Source organism: Neofelis nebulosa, chromosome 3 (genome assembly GCF_028018385.1).
Source record: "Neofelis nebulosa isolate mNeoNeb1 chromosome 3, mNeoNeb1.pri, whole genome shotgun sequence".
Classification (NCBI taxonomy): Eukaryota; Metazoa; Chordata; class Mammalia; order Carnivora; family Felidae; genus Neofelis; species Neofelis nebulosa.
This window is the reverse complement of record NC_080784.1, coordinates 185,797,827-185,814,694: the sequence shown is the minus strand read 5'-3', so window position 1 is coordinate 185,814,694 and position 16,868 is coordinate 185,797,827. Positions and strand designations below refer to the sequence as shown.

Here is a 16,868-nt window from a genome sequence, read left to right as displayed (position 1 = left end):
CCAATTTGTAACTAAAACTCATTCCTGGCTACAATGCATGTCCACTGGGACTACTTGCATTATAGAAACAGAGATGGTCTACAGTTTCAGAAAGAACCAAAAGTATTCGGAAGGACTGGGGATACCCAATTCAACATGTTTTAATCAAACCTCTCTTCTGTGGTGATGGAAGAAATTAGTTAAAATCTAAGACAGTGATATTAATGATAAGCATGTTTGCAGATTGATGTGGGAAAGAGCATTTATTTATCACACTTTTTCTTTTTTTAAAAAAAATTCTAAGTAATCTCTACACCCAACATGGGGCTCGAACTCATGACCCTGAGATCAAGAGTCGCATGCTCTACTGACTGAACCAGCTAGGCACCCCAGCTTTTCATGTCCCTCAATACCTTGTGAGTTCCTTGAGTGAGGGAGAATGATGTCTTTTCTTTTATGTTCAGCAACTGGCACATAGGAAGTGTTCAATTAATTACTGAAAGAAGATTATAAATAAGTAGGATATAAATATACTGAAAGGACACAGCTCAGGACAGAGAAGGTTTAGGTAGCACTCAAGATGGAAAATTGGAGTGAATTCCCAGTGTAGGCACAGCAAGAAGTTTTCTGTTGTAGGACACTTCCTGAGAGTGAAGGAGTTCAGAACAAGTCTCTCCAAAATGTGCCGCATTGGTACATGGACTGTTTTGAGCTGAAGACAGTCAAGATCTTTCAGGCTCAAGAGAAACTTTTGCCCCTCCCTTGACTACCCAGAAGAATCTAAATTGGGTGTCTTTTCCAGAAAAAGAGTTATTACTAGGGATACATTTTATTGGAGTGACTCATCTGTATGGCAGGGCAAATATCTAATTGTGAAAGACAGCTGTCCTCAAGAAAGCTAAAGTCTAGCACGGTGGTTCTTAAAGTATGGTCTGTGGATCTCCAGTGGCCCCTAAGACCCTTTCAGGCCAAAATTATTTTCTATAATACAACCATTAAAAAGTTTATTTTGCTAACATTTGCATCAGCACAGAAGCAATGGTGATGGGTTTAACTGCCAGTGTCTTAGCTCAAAACCGGGAACTGGTACCAAACTCATTCCAAAGTAGTACCAAAGTAGTCATTGTATTCTTCACCACTGAATAGTCACGGTTAAAAAAAAAAAAAGTCAGTTTTACTTGAATGTCCTTGATGAAACAATAAACAATTATTAATTTTATTAAATCTCATTCCTTGAATACACATTTTTACAATATTCTATTTGAGGAAATAGAAAGTATGCATAAGACACTTCTGCTGTGTATTGAAATATGATTATCCAGAAAAAAGTATTCCTGCCGTTGAGATACGAGCTGAATTGCCCAGCTCCTTCTACTCCTTTTTAAGTGAAACACCATTTTTACTTGAAAGAGCAATTGACAAACTATTGTCATTCGGACTTGGGCTGATATCTTCTCTAAAGTGAGCGACATTGACCTGTTATTTCAAGGAAAACTATTATCTCTTGCCAATGATAAAATTCAAGCTTGAATCCACCACTGTGAAATTGATGGCTTCCCAATATTTAAACACTTTTCTGATGATATTGATGGTGATGTTAAAGAATGTTACTTTTTGATGTTTTTTGATAAAGTGTTTTTGATCTACTGCATCACTTCATATATTCAAAACGATCAATGCATAATGTTATGAAATCATGTATGGGTAGAAGACTGGTTTAAAGTACAAGGCAAAATGATGCATGTTTATGTAATAAAACATAAAAAGTTTATTGATGTTCAGATTCCACATTGCAACTAATTTTTAGGTAAATACTAGCCAAATTTTGGTATACTATTTATACTATTAAAGGAGAATATCTACAATATCTGAAAAGGATATTAAAATACTCTCCTCTTTCCAGTTACATCTCTGTGTGACACTGATTTTTTTCATACACATCAATCAAAATAACAGTGCCACAGATGGAATATCACATCAGATTGAAGAATCCAGCTGTATTCAGTTAAGCCAAACATCAAAGATTTGTAGAAATGTAAAACAGTGCCTCTTTTTCTCACGAATTTCTGTTTCTGAAAATACAGTTTTTTTAAATAAAAATATTTAGGCTAATATATAATGGGTTTATATTGTTATTTTTAAATGAATTAATAAATAATTTTTATTGTGGTAAAATATGCATAAAATTTACCATTTGAACCCTTTTTAAGTGTGTAGTTTGGTGACATTCATTAATTCACATTGCTTTGTGACCATCACTAAACCATCCATCTCCAGAACTTTTTCATTATCCCAAACTAGAACTTGGTACCCCCTAAACGCTAACTCTCCATTCCCACCTTCCCCTTCGCCCCTGGCAACCACCATTCTACTTTCTGTTTCTATGAATTTGACTTTGTTGACTTTGAATTTGTTGTAAGCACTTCATATATGTAAAATCATATAGTATTTCTCTTTTTGTGACTGGCTTACCTTCACTTAGCATAATGTTCTCAAGGTTCATCCATGTTGTAGATGTGTTAGAACTTCCTTCCTTTTTAAGGGTTGAGTAGTATTTCATTGTGTGTACATATCATATTTTGCTTATCCATTTGTCTGTGGACACTTGGGTTGCTTCCACATTTTAGTTATTGTGAATAATGCTGCTATGAACATGTGTGTGCAAATATATGTTCAAGTCCCTTTTGAGTATATACCCAGAATTGAAATGGCTGCATCATGTAGTAATTCAGTTTCCAATTTTCTGAGGAAATTTCATAATAATAAACAAATGTGTTTTTTTCTGTTTTAATTTCTTACGCTATAAATATCAGTTGATATCATCCACATAAAGTACTCTCAGATCCTCAATTTTTAAGAGACTGAGGGTCCTGAGGGTTAAAACTTTGAGAATCAGGGGTCTAGTGGAAAGAGCAAAGTAGAGAGGTCAGTTAGGAAGTTATTACAGTAGCGGACTGTTTGCACTAGACTTTGCCCAGAGAAGAATGGGCAGGGTGGTGAGAAGAATCTGTCATACAAAGAGAACTTGGAACATCTATAAATATACGTGACCTTGATAAAAGAAGCTTTTAGGGAAGACTCAGTAGTTTTCTTCGAATATTTGAGGGTCTCTTACAGAAAAGGGATTAGGCTTATTTTCTGTGACATTGTGTGTGCGTTTGTGTGTTTGTGATGGTGGCAGATGGTAAGAGTAGTCAATTTTAGCTCATAATAAAGAATTTTCTAATGGAATAATTCAAAGATGGAATTGGCTAAGGTAGGGATGTAGTGAGTTTCTAAGCTAGAAAGCTAGTTTAGAGTTTCTGAGTTAGAGTTTTTAAGCTACAAAATCCCTTTGAGAGGACAGTCAGCTATTAAATGGTTAGTTGACCTATAAAAACTCTGTAGTTTCTTTTAACCCTGAAATTCTGTGATTCTTCAGACACAGAAAGATGAAGTCCAAGATTAGCATGGTGGCATAGTGAGGAATGGATAGGCTGGGACCTCTTTAGAGGGAATTAAAAGATCACTGGAACCCTCTTTGTAGACCTTGCTGTGCCCTGGTTGTTCTTCATGGAGTATCTAGTCTCACGTTACTTCCCAGTTTCTTTGACTCACCCACGACATTAGCCACTTATTTCTCCAATTTTCTTTACTCACCAGGTTTAGAAATTTAGGATGGCCAGTGGCTAATGCTTTGGCTTAAGACTGTTATGGTGGACGTGGAAAGAAACTGGATTTGTGTGTGTGTGTGTGTGTGTGTGTGTGTGTGTGTGTGTGTCAGGGGCAGAGGGGGCAGAGACAGTCATGTGTTTTTACAGTGCAGAATGGTAGAGGATGTCAGAAATGTCAACATAAATAAATGGGTGAAGGATATATGCAGGGCAATGTACACTCTCATTAGATTACATTTTTGATCATATTTTTGCCAGCTCTCATAGTGAGCTAAAGGCATTTTGTTTAAAGAAAGGCTTAAATTTTGTTGTAGATTTAAAAACCTGTACCTCCAGGCACTCCTTCCCTGGAAGTCTTTTACATTTAGTCCACTGCCATCTGGACATCTCTTATATTTTATAACACAACTTTAATCTACACTGGACTTCAACAGCCTAAAAATAACTTTGAAAAAAATTTTTTTTTTTAAAACGTTTTTTATTTATTTTTGGGACAGAGAGAGACAGAGCATGAACGGGGGAGGGGCAGAGAGAGAGGGAGACACAGAATCGGAAACAGGCTCCAGGCTCCGAGCCATCAGCCCAGAGCCTGACGCGGGGCTCGAACTCACGGACCGCGAGATCGTGACCTGGCTGAAGTCGGACGCTTAACCGACTGCGCCACCCAGGCGCCCCTAACTTTGAAAATTTTTTTATGTGAGTCTCACAATAACCTAGTTCAGATATTACTTTCCCTATTAGATAAAGAACACTGAGAATAGAGAATACAGAGAGGTTAAATGACTTGACCAAGATAATAAATAAGGCTGAGAGATAATTCAAGGTCTTCTGATGCCAAATCCTATCCTTATTTAGTCCCAAGTAGTTTCAAAACTGTGCTCGGATATATCCAAGGACTCAGGAAATGTCCTATTCATTTAAAAATTCTTAATTTAAAAATATATTAAGAAGCAACACTCTTTCAGATGCATTTTTATATTAAATACTTCATAATCCACTGTCGTGCTTCCAAATTAACTTGTCTCTAAATAGGTCCCGGGATAAAACCCTGTTGCTTTCATCATCTTCATATGTTAAGGACACTTAGAAATGTGTCGCTGATGAGGAAGGATATAACTCTGCACGAGTCTTTCAGAATATTTGGGCGAGGATAGGGGGAGGAAGAGTGTAGGTGCACCTGCTCAACAAAGCTCCCTTCGTGGTGGACTGCTGCGATGTGGGACAAGCCAGCCAGTGACAAATCGTGTGGGAACAACATCATGATATGTGTAGGTTTAGCAGGTATAAGCATCAGAAGCTGGTCTGATTTTTGTATTTATAGTAAATGATTTCGGGATTTGTTTTCAAAAAAGAAAGTTCCCATTACTCTTTTGATTTCCTGCAGCAGTTTAATTTGTGAGTGTGCTGACATGGCCAGGAAGGCTATTAAAAGTGAAAGCACTTATCTCTGTGAATCAAGACTTTTTCCTTATATTGAGCAACCAAAGCAAAGTGCAAAAACAAACTGGATTATTGAGGCTATAGCATAATAAAGATATACATTTTTACTATAACTATACCTTCGACAATGAGAAAACACTCCTTTGCGTTGTCTACTTCTATCACTTTCCATGTATTTTCTATAGTACGGTTTTTCATTGGGTTCAGATTTCATTTGAGAAAAGGATTATGCTGCTATGCTAAAACGTGTTTGAGAACTGTCTTACCATGTTGCCCTCCTATCAGTGACCCTGCTTTTGGTTTTCAAATTTCTCAAGATTTTTATAATTCTGTTGACGATTAGGAATTTGGTTTGCCTTTGATTAAAAAAATATATATATATGTCTAGGAAGTCTAGCAACCTTAAAATATTCGAAGATGTTTAGAAGGAATGACCAGTTTTTTTCTCTTGAAATCCTTTAAATTATGTGACTTCTGAGTCATTTCCAAATATAGGCTTAGTAAAAGAAAATCTATTTCCTTTTGCTCTAGTACTTTTGAATGATGAGCCAGGTTTTGCAGCTTTTAAAATCCTAGGAATAATAGAATGGAAACCAGTCTTTTTAGTTAAAACATAGGTTTTATGAAGTTCCTTGTTTACTTGGGTGAAAATTGGTTAAAAAGGCTAGTACATGGTTGGATCAATATAATTTTGTCACGCAACAATTACTAGAGTTAATACCTGATGTACAAAAATGAATTCATAATCCTTGCCTTTGAATTTAAGAGTCAAAAAGAAAAATAGGTGAGCTGAAAATTACAGTGTAATCCGATAAATGCCATCACAGAGAAACGGAGTGTACTATCTTTGTAGGCAAGGGGTGGGGGGGGGGGCTGGAACCCTTAAAATATATGGCAGTTGGGGGATCAGTGAATGTAGTTCACTGTGACTAAGGAGTAGGGTGTTTTGAGGGAAGAGGCGTGAGAAAAGACAGGATGTTGTTAGCTTGGTGGAGGGGCAGCTGATATATTTGGAGAGGTAAGTTGGTCTACATCGTGAAGGGCAAGTGTACCCTTTTGAACAGTTTAGACTTCCTGTGTATGCTGTGGAGATTTGCAGTCAGGAAAGCCTTGTTTGGGGAAGAAGACGCTGGAGGATGGATTTAGTAAAGGGAGAAATTGGTTCATGTATTCAGCAAACATTTATTGAACACCTGCTGTGTGAAAGTAACTATTCTAAGCACTTGGGATACAGCAGTGAACAAAAAGACAAAGACCTCTGCCTTAGGGAGCTCACCACTTCTGGCGAATGATGATAGACAGCATGCCAATAAACACAGTAAATACATGAATCATATGGTATATTAGGAGGTAGTGAATCCTAAGAAAGAAGAAAAAGTAGGCTAAGGGAGTATGAGAATGCTCCCTAGGGAGTAATTGGAATGTAAATAAAGTGGCAAGATGTCCAGTTCAGAAGCTGTTACCTTGACCCAGATGAGAAATGGTAAGGACTTAGGCTTACGTGTGGGACTTTAGAATGGAGAGAGAATAAATTGGGAGATGTAGTTTTCTTTTTCTTTTTTGACGCTCGAAACACAGATAGAAACTTTATAAAACAAACCTATAATGTAATGAACTATAAGATGAACAACCTTGTAACAATGAAACTTTGCCACACCAGAATCCCTTCCTTTTGCCCCACTCATCACAAACTCCTCCCTCCCCAACAACCTGATTTTTATGGTAATCACTTTCCTGCATTTCTTGATAGTTTTATTAACCAAGGGTATATCCCTCACACTAAGACACCCTAACTCAGTCTTGCCAATTAAAAATTTTTTTTGTTATGTTTTTTTTAATCTACTGGCTTTTTTCTCCTTCCTTTGGTTTTCCTTACACTTTATTAACTAAAGAACAGAGCCATTTGACCTTTAGAATTTCTCATATCCTGGATTTCTCTGATTGCACCCTCATGGTGCAACTTAGCATGTTTGTCTGTCCTTTACATGACTTATAAATTGACAGCTGGACCACTGGCTTGATCAGACTGAGTGTCTCCCCTGTGGTCATCACTGCTGGCATTAGAGTGTTCTTTCGTTAAGAAGCACATGATATCTGGTTGTCTTTTGTAAAGCTAACAGCTATTTCTGCTCAGTGCCTAGAGTTAGTAATATGCTAGAGGTTGCAGAATGGTGATATTCTGATGATATCACATCTGTTTTAGTTATCAGCTAGAATACTTTTTATCAAGGAACATTCCCCCTTATCTATTACGTAACTACCCTGTGGTGCAGTTTCTATAGGAAAGGCAAGATACATGCCTTTTCCTTTATTTACCACTTTTCCAGGCAATCCATTGGTTCCCTGTCATCCTCAATTTTTATTACCCTATCAGGATTTTCTCCTTAGTGTGACCTTGTCTAGAAAGGGGGTGCTGGTTGGTCAGCGTCAAGAATTCATAGCTGCTCGGCTGCTCCAGTCTCTTCAGACTTCATCTGCTGTATTCAGTTGGGCAAAACCCCTCCCAGTTTTAGCTCCTGTTCTAAAATTGGCTCATCGTATGTTCCAGTGAAAATAGTGTTGGCTATTTTGGGGTTCTCCTGTTTTCACATCCATCACATACCACACTGCTTACTTCCTTCTACTTTTTTCCTGCACAAGCGCTAATACCGTACAAGTCTTGTGGCTATTGGTTTGTCCCCAACCGTTTGTATTTTAAGTTTGTAGGGGATATCTTATCACCAAGTTTTGTTGTAAATGTTTTCCATGGGGTTTTGGTTTTCCCGTTCAGTTGCTTGGTCTGTTTTTATGTGGAAATCATGGAGATGAAAAAACAACAACATCAACAACAACAACAACAACAACAACAGCAAAACCCCAAACCAAACAATAACTCACTGTCTCCAATGTCATGTTTCATGTTCCCAGAAAGGGGTCGGTGCCTTGAAGAGTTAGAGTAGAATTATGAATAACTGAAGTTTCTGACTTAGAAGATCTGGTACATGGTCATTTCATAGATGAAGATTAAAAAATAGAAGAGAAGGAGCAAAGTAGTGGAAGATCAATTTTTGATTTCTTAACGTTTGAAATGCTTATCATGAGTTAACCCTACTAGAAATGCCTTCTGAAGCACTATGCTTTTAAAATTTGATAGAAAAAGTTAGATGATGAGAGATCAACACTTTGAAAATTACAGAAGCCATTATAAGTTGAGGAAACGATTACTTTTGGTAAATATTACAGTGTGAAAAATGAATAGAATAGAAAGCATGCACGTGGAGATGAAGGAGACACGAATACGTATTTTGAACTGGTAATTTTATGTGTTTTCTGTAATTACGCACAACAAATGCAGGTTTGCATTGAGCAGCAATCTGACGAGGAAAAATCCATCTATTAGGGATGCAACTGGGTTTTTGGTCATTAGTTGTAAATGCCACCGTATATGTTTGACACAATATTAAGAGAATGGATTTATAAAAGCTGAGTGTTCTTCCTGCTAGAAAAATAGATGTTAAGATTCATAAAGATGAAAATTCTAGATAAAAATATTAAATATTCCTAAGCTATAAGTTTTTATGTGTGGAGTAGACTGCAGTGTACCATCACAGATCCTGTATTTTAAGAGTAGGTGAAAAAGTCTTCTTTCTTATGAGCTGTTCTAGATAATTCTGAGGTGCTCTGACTTCAAAAAGGAATTTTTAAAATAGTGTGCACGTTTGGACACTCCTTTGTAAATGACTGACTTTTGACCTCTGTCTTTTCCTTTCTTCTTTTTCTTCTAAATTAGGCCAGTCTTCAGAGACCTGAGATTAAACTTGAATCACTAAAAGAAGATATTAAGGAATTCTTTAAAATATCAGGTTTGTAAGTTGCTTTTTTCCTCCTAATTCGTTAAGGCAAAAGAAAGAAATACTTTATTTGGAGGGAATATTTTATCACCGGCCTAACAGTTACTCATTCAAAATTGTGAAACAGTGTCTGGATAGGTTTCTAGTTGAGGAGAATTAGAACTTTCAGATATTTCTATAAAATGCTGCAAAAATTCAGCATCACTGTGGGAATCACTGCTTTGCAGTAACCAGTTTTAAATACTGTTTACTTCCTGATCAAAACACATCCTGAATGTGTGAAGAATCTCCCTCGCTAAGCACCTCCTCTTTTGCTTTTTGTTCATGGCTGCTTTTCCTTCTATACTTCCCCCCGCCCCTCTTCTTTTCTGTCATTTCAAAGAAAAGGAAATCCTAATTTTCTTGACAGCAAGAAGAGAGGTTCCCTATCCTAACCCTTGCACATGGAAATTGAGATGTTAAGTGGTTTACTTTTCCAGAAAAGTTCAAGTTGTTAGAGGCCAGGCTAACCGGTCTGGGGGTACCTCTAATAATGTTTCTGTTGTTCAGGAGTTTACGAAGTAGTTAGTTGTGACTGCTTACGATCTGTCTTTGTCAGGTGCCTGGCTGTTTTCTTGCCCTTCCCTTGGCACATCCCCCATAGCACCAGCAGTGCATCACTTAGCTCTGCTTTGGCGTTCATTGAACCCCTGAGCCGTGGAAGGGGCAATGGTCCTCCCATCTGGAGAAGCTGGTGCGGTAGTTCTGCTTAAAAGACAGTATGTTGAGAATTTTGCTACTCAGTGTTTGCCAGTGGACACAGTGGATGTGTAAGAAATAATTCCTTCATAACACTGACACAGCAATTGACAATTGATAAAGTTCTTTCACAAATGAATATGATGTCAGAGTTTTAGTGAGATATGCTTTATTACAATGTATGCTTCTTTTGAAAACTAATATGTTCACATGTTTTATTCTTTTTTTTAAAAAATAGGTTGGGAGAAGAAACTTCAGAATGCCGTTTATAGTGAACTGAGTGTGTGAGTTTTTCCTACCTATTTTGAGATACTGTTACGTTTAGCTGTATTTACTTTGTAAGTAATGAATATAATATTGCTATGTACACTCATTATATTATTATTTCTCATTAGTATTCATGTAACATTTCACATAAGTTGATATATTTAAAAATTACAGTCTTGCCTGAGAATAGGTAATGACCATATGGGGGTTTTTACCACCAAAATTTTTATATTAATAACTCCTTTATCCAATATAGTTAGGGAAATAAGTTAATATTTCAGATAACTGAAGCTTATCAACATTCTTTTTATTGGTGCCATTTTGGATATTACCCTTCTTCTCTCTTTATAAAGCAACCATTCTAAATATAGTTAACTTTTTTTTTTCAAAATTGGTGTCATTCTTAGGAAAATCAGTGTTTTTTTAAATCTGGATTTGTCTTCAGAATCTGTTGTGGTGTGTAAAACTATTTCTTACTACAAAGAATATAGATCTAGAGTGTTAGCTTTTGTACTTTATTCAATACTGCGTTATTCATCTGTTATTTATTACCTACCATGGGCTAGCACTATGCTAGGCACTGGGAATATAGTATAGAACAAGAAATCAATTCCTACCCTCATGGAGTTTATAGCCTAATGGAGTTCTTATGTCTGCTCTCTTTTTTTTAAAACTGCTGTTCAATGTGCCTGTGTCTCTAGCATTTTCTAGTTTCTAACACTTTTGTTTCCAACTTGCCCTTTCTAATCTGCTGTTAACTAGGAAATAAGATAATCCAGTTTATCAGAACTGTTTCTAAAGGGACTCAGACGAAGGCCTGTGGATCTGTGCTTAGACACACATTTTAAAAATCAGTATTTGCTTCTCTGCTTGTCGCCATTTTCCCAGTTGGCTTACGAATTCTTAAATAACATCATGTATAAGTGCTATCTGTCAGTTGAAGTTGACCGTAATGATATCCCTGATATCATTCCTCCAAGGAATAGATGTTTATCATGACAAATAAGGTTTTAAATTTACAGTAAGTTTAGAGATGCCACAGGTTGCTTAAATGTGAACATGATGATTTATGTATTTGACTGTGACATAGAAAGCGTATAACTGTGTGGGTCTGTGTGTCCAGTACTGGTGGAATGAAAGCATCCGGTTGTGTGTAATTCCAAACAGTGAATTTTTATCTGAGGAGATTTGACTGATGATTGCAATTTTTGTAGTGGAATGCATTCCTTAAGATGGTTGTCTGACCAGTGAGTGCCTGTTTACTTGATGGCAGGGACAGGGTTTCATTCACTGTCTTATTTCAGTATCCTAACAATAGACATTAAGTATTTTTGTATAATCTGTTGAGATTTTTATTTATTTTTGGACAGAGAGAGACAGATCATGAACGGGGGAGGGGCAGAGAGAGAGGGAGACACAGAATCGGAAACAGGCTCCAGGCTCCGAGCCATCAGCCCAGAGCCTGACGCGGGGCTCGAACTCACGGACCGCGAGATCGTGACCTGGCTGAAGTCGGACGCTTAACCGACTGCGCCACCCAGGCGCCCCTAATCTGTTGAGATTTTTGAAGGAGTAAGTAGTACTACCTTTTTTGCTCGCCTGGGTTCTGAAGAAATTGAGAAACAAGCCAAATAGGATACCAAAATCATACTTTCATTACTGATAAAGACCAGATAAAAGGTTGTAGCTTAGCGCAAGAGCAAAATGGGTCCTTTAACTGAACTCCAGAATTAACTAGACTTAACCTTCCAGTTAAAAAGCATCAGTGAGCACATTCCATTTATTATTCCAAAATTTAAAAGTCGGATAAGGCGCTAAACCTCTTCTGTGGCAAGCGAGAAAAAGCCCTGGGGAGAATCTAAGAATATTATAGTAAGGGAGCTCTTTTCACAGGGAAGACACATTCAGAGTGGGGAAGTGTTTTTGCTAACATAAGTCAGAAGAATAAAGAGGACTTGGTATACTGTGCTGCATTTTTCATTGACAGAAACCATTAGATGGACAAGTAAAGAAAACAAAAAATAAAGTAGAAGAATTTACTAGGTTAAATAATCAGAGTAGAAAAAAAGATGCCCTCTTACCTAATAGAGGTGTAGACACATGAGCTATATAGATGATACCTGAAAATTGTTCACTTTCCTTTTACCTATTTTGGTAAACACGCCCGAGATTTTTGTCCGATTCCTGTTTAAAAGAGACAGAAAATTTTCTGTATTCTGTTATTTACCTGAAGCTTGTAATTCTAGCCGAAGTTAGTTCTTCCCACTTAAGATTGACTAATTTATTTAATTATTGTTGTGTTAATATTTAATAGATAGTTCACATTGATCGAAGGAGTATTTTATGCAAGCACTGTGCTAAGCACTTTAAATTCATTGCCTTGTGTAATGTAATCTTCACAACAACCCTATGATTGTGGAATTTACTATTGTAACCATTTTACAGAAGAGAAAACGGAGGCTTAAACTACTTAAATAATTTACTGAAGATCGTATGGCTAGTAAATGGTAGTACTAGGTCGTAACCTCCAGCTGTCTGATTCCAAAGCACATGTGTTTTACTGCATCTCACATATGTTTATATTTTCTCTCTCACCTGGATTAAAAATGCTATAAGACAATAATTGAATTTTATATTTCTTTTAGTGCCTTCTAGAGCATCAAATAAATGATTTTGAGTCAACAGGTAGTTATTACGCCACCTGCCAGTGCTAACACGTGATAAATATTTGTTGAAGAAACTCAGTGTAGTTATTAATCCTAAACTTACTAAAAAGATTTAACTAAGACAGTCTTTACATGGAACGTGTACCTTTTTTTCCCTTAGTTTTCATTGTACTTTGTGTAGAACAGTTTATTAAGAACTAGGTGACCTATCATTCTCTTTTAAGGAATATAAATTAAAGAAGTAAATAATCCTTTTTAAAGTCTTTCTATATAAATATATATTATAAAAACATCCCACAGTCTACTGTTATAGTAGATATATGCAAATGTCCACCATACCTTGGAGAGGTATGAATGTTGAGCAGTAGCGGACCAAAAATGGGAAGATTTTAGATAATGGGTTTCTCACACTAGACCACAAGACAGAGTAAGTCTTTATAGATATTCATGGCATTTGTTGGAAGAGTCCTCAGGCAGTAGACCAGAGCACTTCCCAAATGTCCTAATCACCGTTCTTCTTTGCCTTCTTTTGAATGTTGCTTTAAATGTACTTGCTATGTGTTATGCACTGAGCTAGGAATTGAGGATAGTGAACAAGCTGGATAGCCTTTGCTTTCCTGGAGCTCACATCTCTGAGGCACACACGGTTTAAGAAGGCAATTAGAGCACAATTATAGTATAGTATAGTATAGTATGGATAGTACATAGTCCAAGAGGTGCTGCGATGGGCCAGACAAATGGAGTAGGCACTTAACTCAGGGCGGGGGTGTCATGATGGCTTACCGAAGGAAGCGATATTCAGATTGAAATCAAAAGCTAAGGTAGAGTAAGTCAGGGGAAGGAGTAGAGAAGAGAGGTGCTTTAGAAGGGAGCAACGGGCTCAGAGATTCAGAATTGGGAAAGTGTGGCACACTGGAGTTTATGTGTGTTTATATGGAGTTTATGGCTGGGTGGTACAGGGCGAGGGGCATGGTAAAGGACGATTCTAGATACGTGGGTGGGGATGTGCTGCTTCTTCAAGCCTTTTTAGGCAGGATCCTAAGAGCATTTGGGTGTCATTTTAGAATTTCAAGCAGAGTGGTGACATGATCGTGTCTGCGTTTTATATTCACTAAGCAATGTACTGGTTTTCCAGTATGTGCCAGGCGTTATGCTAGACACTGGAAATAGAATCATTGGTGAATAAGGAAGACATTGCTTGTGGCTATACAGCCAGGCAAATTGGCTAATAGGTTGAAAATAGTGTGGAAGCAGGGGAGACTGCTTAAGAACCTGTTGGCTGAATATAGGCAGGAGATGTCTGTTGTCTACAACAGTGTCAGTGGGATGAAAAAGGATGAGAAGGATTTAGAGGGATTTCAGGGACAGGAAGAGACAAGAGTCAAGAGTGATGCCCAAGTTTCCATGCTTCGTTCTTACCTGTCAACCTTCATCTCTGCATATAACTAAATGTGAGCTGCACAACGACAGAATTTTAGCCTATTTGTCTACCATTTTTATTACTGTAAACACTTAGTAGGTTCTTATTAAATACTTCTGAATGAATAAAAATCTAACTTTATTTTGGTTTTATATTAATGATTTTGGGGTTGCCACCTCTTGTTCCCTGTTTTTAATTAAATGTCTTTGTTCATTAAATAACTTAAGATTATAAGTAAGTACTCTCAAGTTTCAGTCCTAAATTAAGTTTTATTAAATTTGGAAATAACTATCATTAACGTGAAAGAATTTAAATTTTTTTTATGTTTTATTAATTTTTTGGAGAGAGAGAGAGAGAGAGAGAGAGAGACAGACAGACAGACAGACAGACAGCATAAGCAGGGGAAGGGCAGATACAGAGGGAGACCCAGAATCTGAAGCAGGCTCCAGGCTCTGAGCTGTCAGCGCAGAGCCCGACACAGAGTTTGAACTCACGATCCATGATATCATGGCCTGAGCCAAAGTCAGATGCTTAACCGACTGAGCCACCCAGGTGCCCCATAACGTGAAAGAATTTTAAAACAATTTAATTCTAAACTACGTCCCTTTACAAATGATATATCACACAGTATGAAGTATATAGTTTTTTTTAAATTCAAGTTAGTTACCATATAGTGTAGTCTTGGCTTATCTTGCATATAAAAAGAAATATTGAGGTATATGAAGATCATAATTTTTTTTCATTTGTGAGTGGGGAAAGGTAATTTATTTAGGTACACAGAGTACAGATTTTAGTAGAAAAAACAGTTAGCTGGAAATAATTAGTTAATACAACTGTTTTCTAGGTTGGGTAGACCAGGTTGCTTTTTCTATTCCAGAAATGTTTCTTACGGGCATTTGAACATTTTACACTTAGGTCTTGGGATAGGTGTAGTTCAGCTTGGTATATCATAAACACTTTACATGTTGATGTCCCACTTTGAATGAGGTACTTCTTGAAAATTCAGTGTATGGTTCTTGATTATTGGAACATGGTTGCTTTGCTGTAGGTACACGTGTTACGACTAATTTCAATAGGAGTTACATGTTGTTGTGAAAAAGACTGGAATCTCTAAGTAAATGTCGAACTGTTGTGTTTTCCTATTGCCCTCTCTCTCTGTGATTTCATGTCACTGTGTGTCCATCATTTTATTTCAACCATTCTGGCTTTTTCTGATTTTTAAACACTCCAAGTGTTCCTAACTCAGGATCTTGTGCTTGCTGCCTTTCTGCCTGGAATATCCTTCTCCCACATCTTTGCCTGGTTGGCTCCTTCTTCTCAGTTAGGTCTTAGTTCAAGTATTAGCTCCCCTAGACACCTTCCCTATCCTTCCAAATCACTTCTATCTCATTACCCTGCTCTCATCTTCTCATGGCACTCGTTACTCTCTGATATTACTCTATTAATTTGTCCCTTTTTATAATTATTGACTGCCTTTACTAGAGGTTAAGTATATGAGAACAGGGGATATTGTCTCAATTACCATCATATCCTTAGTGCCTAAAATGGCTCAAATATTGTTGAGTCAACAAATGTTTTCTTAATAAAACCAGTACATTTGGAATACGAATGTAAAGTTACTTAGAAAACAGAAAGAATCCACGAGACATTAACATTTTTAAATTTTATTGAATTTGTATCTATTAAAACATGACTCTTATGGAAGATAGCACTTATATTATTTCAACTATGTTAAAAATATATAGCGATATGGAAAAGGAAATTGGGAGAAACGAAAAGATATGTTGTGAGTTCACAGATTTTTTTTGAACCTTAAAAAATCCCTCTAAATGTTACAATATTTATGTGCTAAAAATAAGAGTTCTGGTAATTTTTACATGAGCATTTACTAAGCTCAGTAATTTTAAAATTCCCCCAATTTATGAATTCAGATTATTGTGCAATTCAACTTTTAACGAGCAATTAAATTGCTAATCTGAAGCTACCACCCTAGTAGGATAAGAATTAAAGTTTTATTATGTTGTTATACCTTCTGAAAACACACAGGTTTGCTAACAGATACTCTGTTTCATATATGATGTGGACTACAGAGGTGAGTAATTTCTAATGAAGAGAATTAATTACTTATCCAGATAACGTATAATATTTAGCTGCCTCTTTTTGTCCCTAGGTTTCCTTTACCTAGCCATCCTGCTGCACCTCCTGAACATCTCAAAGAACCTTTGGTATACATGAGGAAAGCACAGGTTGGCTATTGTTCATTTTTCACTTTATTTTGCCATGCAAGTTACATAACGCAGAGTGAAAAGTGCCTGTTGGTATCAGGAGTGTATGTCATTCATTACACGGAAGCCTGGGTAAGAACCACTTCAGCACAGTGTTTGCATGCTCTTCCTTTTTACTTTCAGTGACCGAGGATCACACCTGTTTAGCTGCAGTGATCCTGAAAATGTTGTGTAGAAGAAGGAGAAAATCATGTACCGTACCGGCCTGGACTTTTCAACGCGATAAAAGTATTATGTGGCAGTTTATTCCTGATGCCCTGAGATATTAAAAGAATGAGATGGGAATGAACTGACTCACTCTTCCCTTAAAATTTTGGCCGTGGAAGCCAGCGATACTGATACTGTATTTGAAATATGTTTGTCCTCACAGCAGGCTGCTACATGCTGTGTTCTGTCGCAGAACTCAAATGAACCGGCTATCCAAAGTAGGCTGAAACAACTACAGTTCACTTTAAAAAATAAAGTAAAATGACGTAAACAGAAAAGCTGTAAAGAACTGTTTAAACAGGAGGTTGGTAAGTCCTGTCACATGCCCCTGACGCTCGACCGTCCGCCTCAGCACGGCCTGGTGCACCTGCCTCTACGAGGCT

At 37.1% G+C, this 16,868-nt stretch overlaps 1 protein-coding gene across 3 annotated transcripts in view; it reads left to right on the top strand.

Annotated features, from left to right (window-relative positions):
* TBC1D19 (TBC1 domain family member 19) overlaps positions 1–16,868 on the top strand; it is a 146,329-nt gene that overhangs the window by 16,641 nt on the left and 112,820 nt on the right. For 2 of the 3 annotated variants that reach the window (XM_058722902.1, XM_058722903.1), the window contains exons 2-4: positions 8,842–8,914; positions 9,879–9,924; positions 16,164–16,239. In XM_058722902.1, the coding sequence (XP_058578885.1) occupies positions 8,842–8,914; positions 9,879–9,924; positions 16,164–16,239 (195 nt within the window). The remainder of the gene's footprint in view (positions 1–8,841; positions 8,915–9,878; positions 9,925–16,163; positions 16,240–16,868) is intronic. The other variant, XM_058722905.1, reaches the window with a different exon arrangement.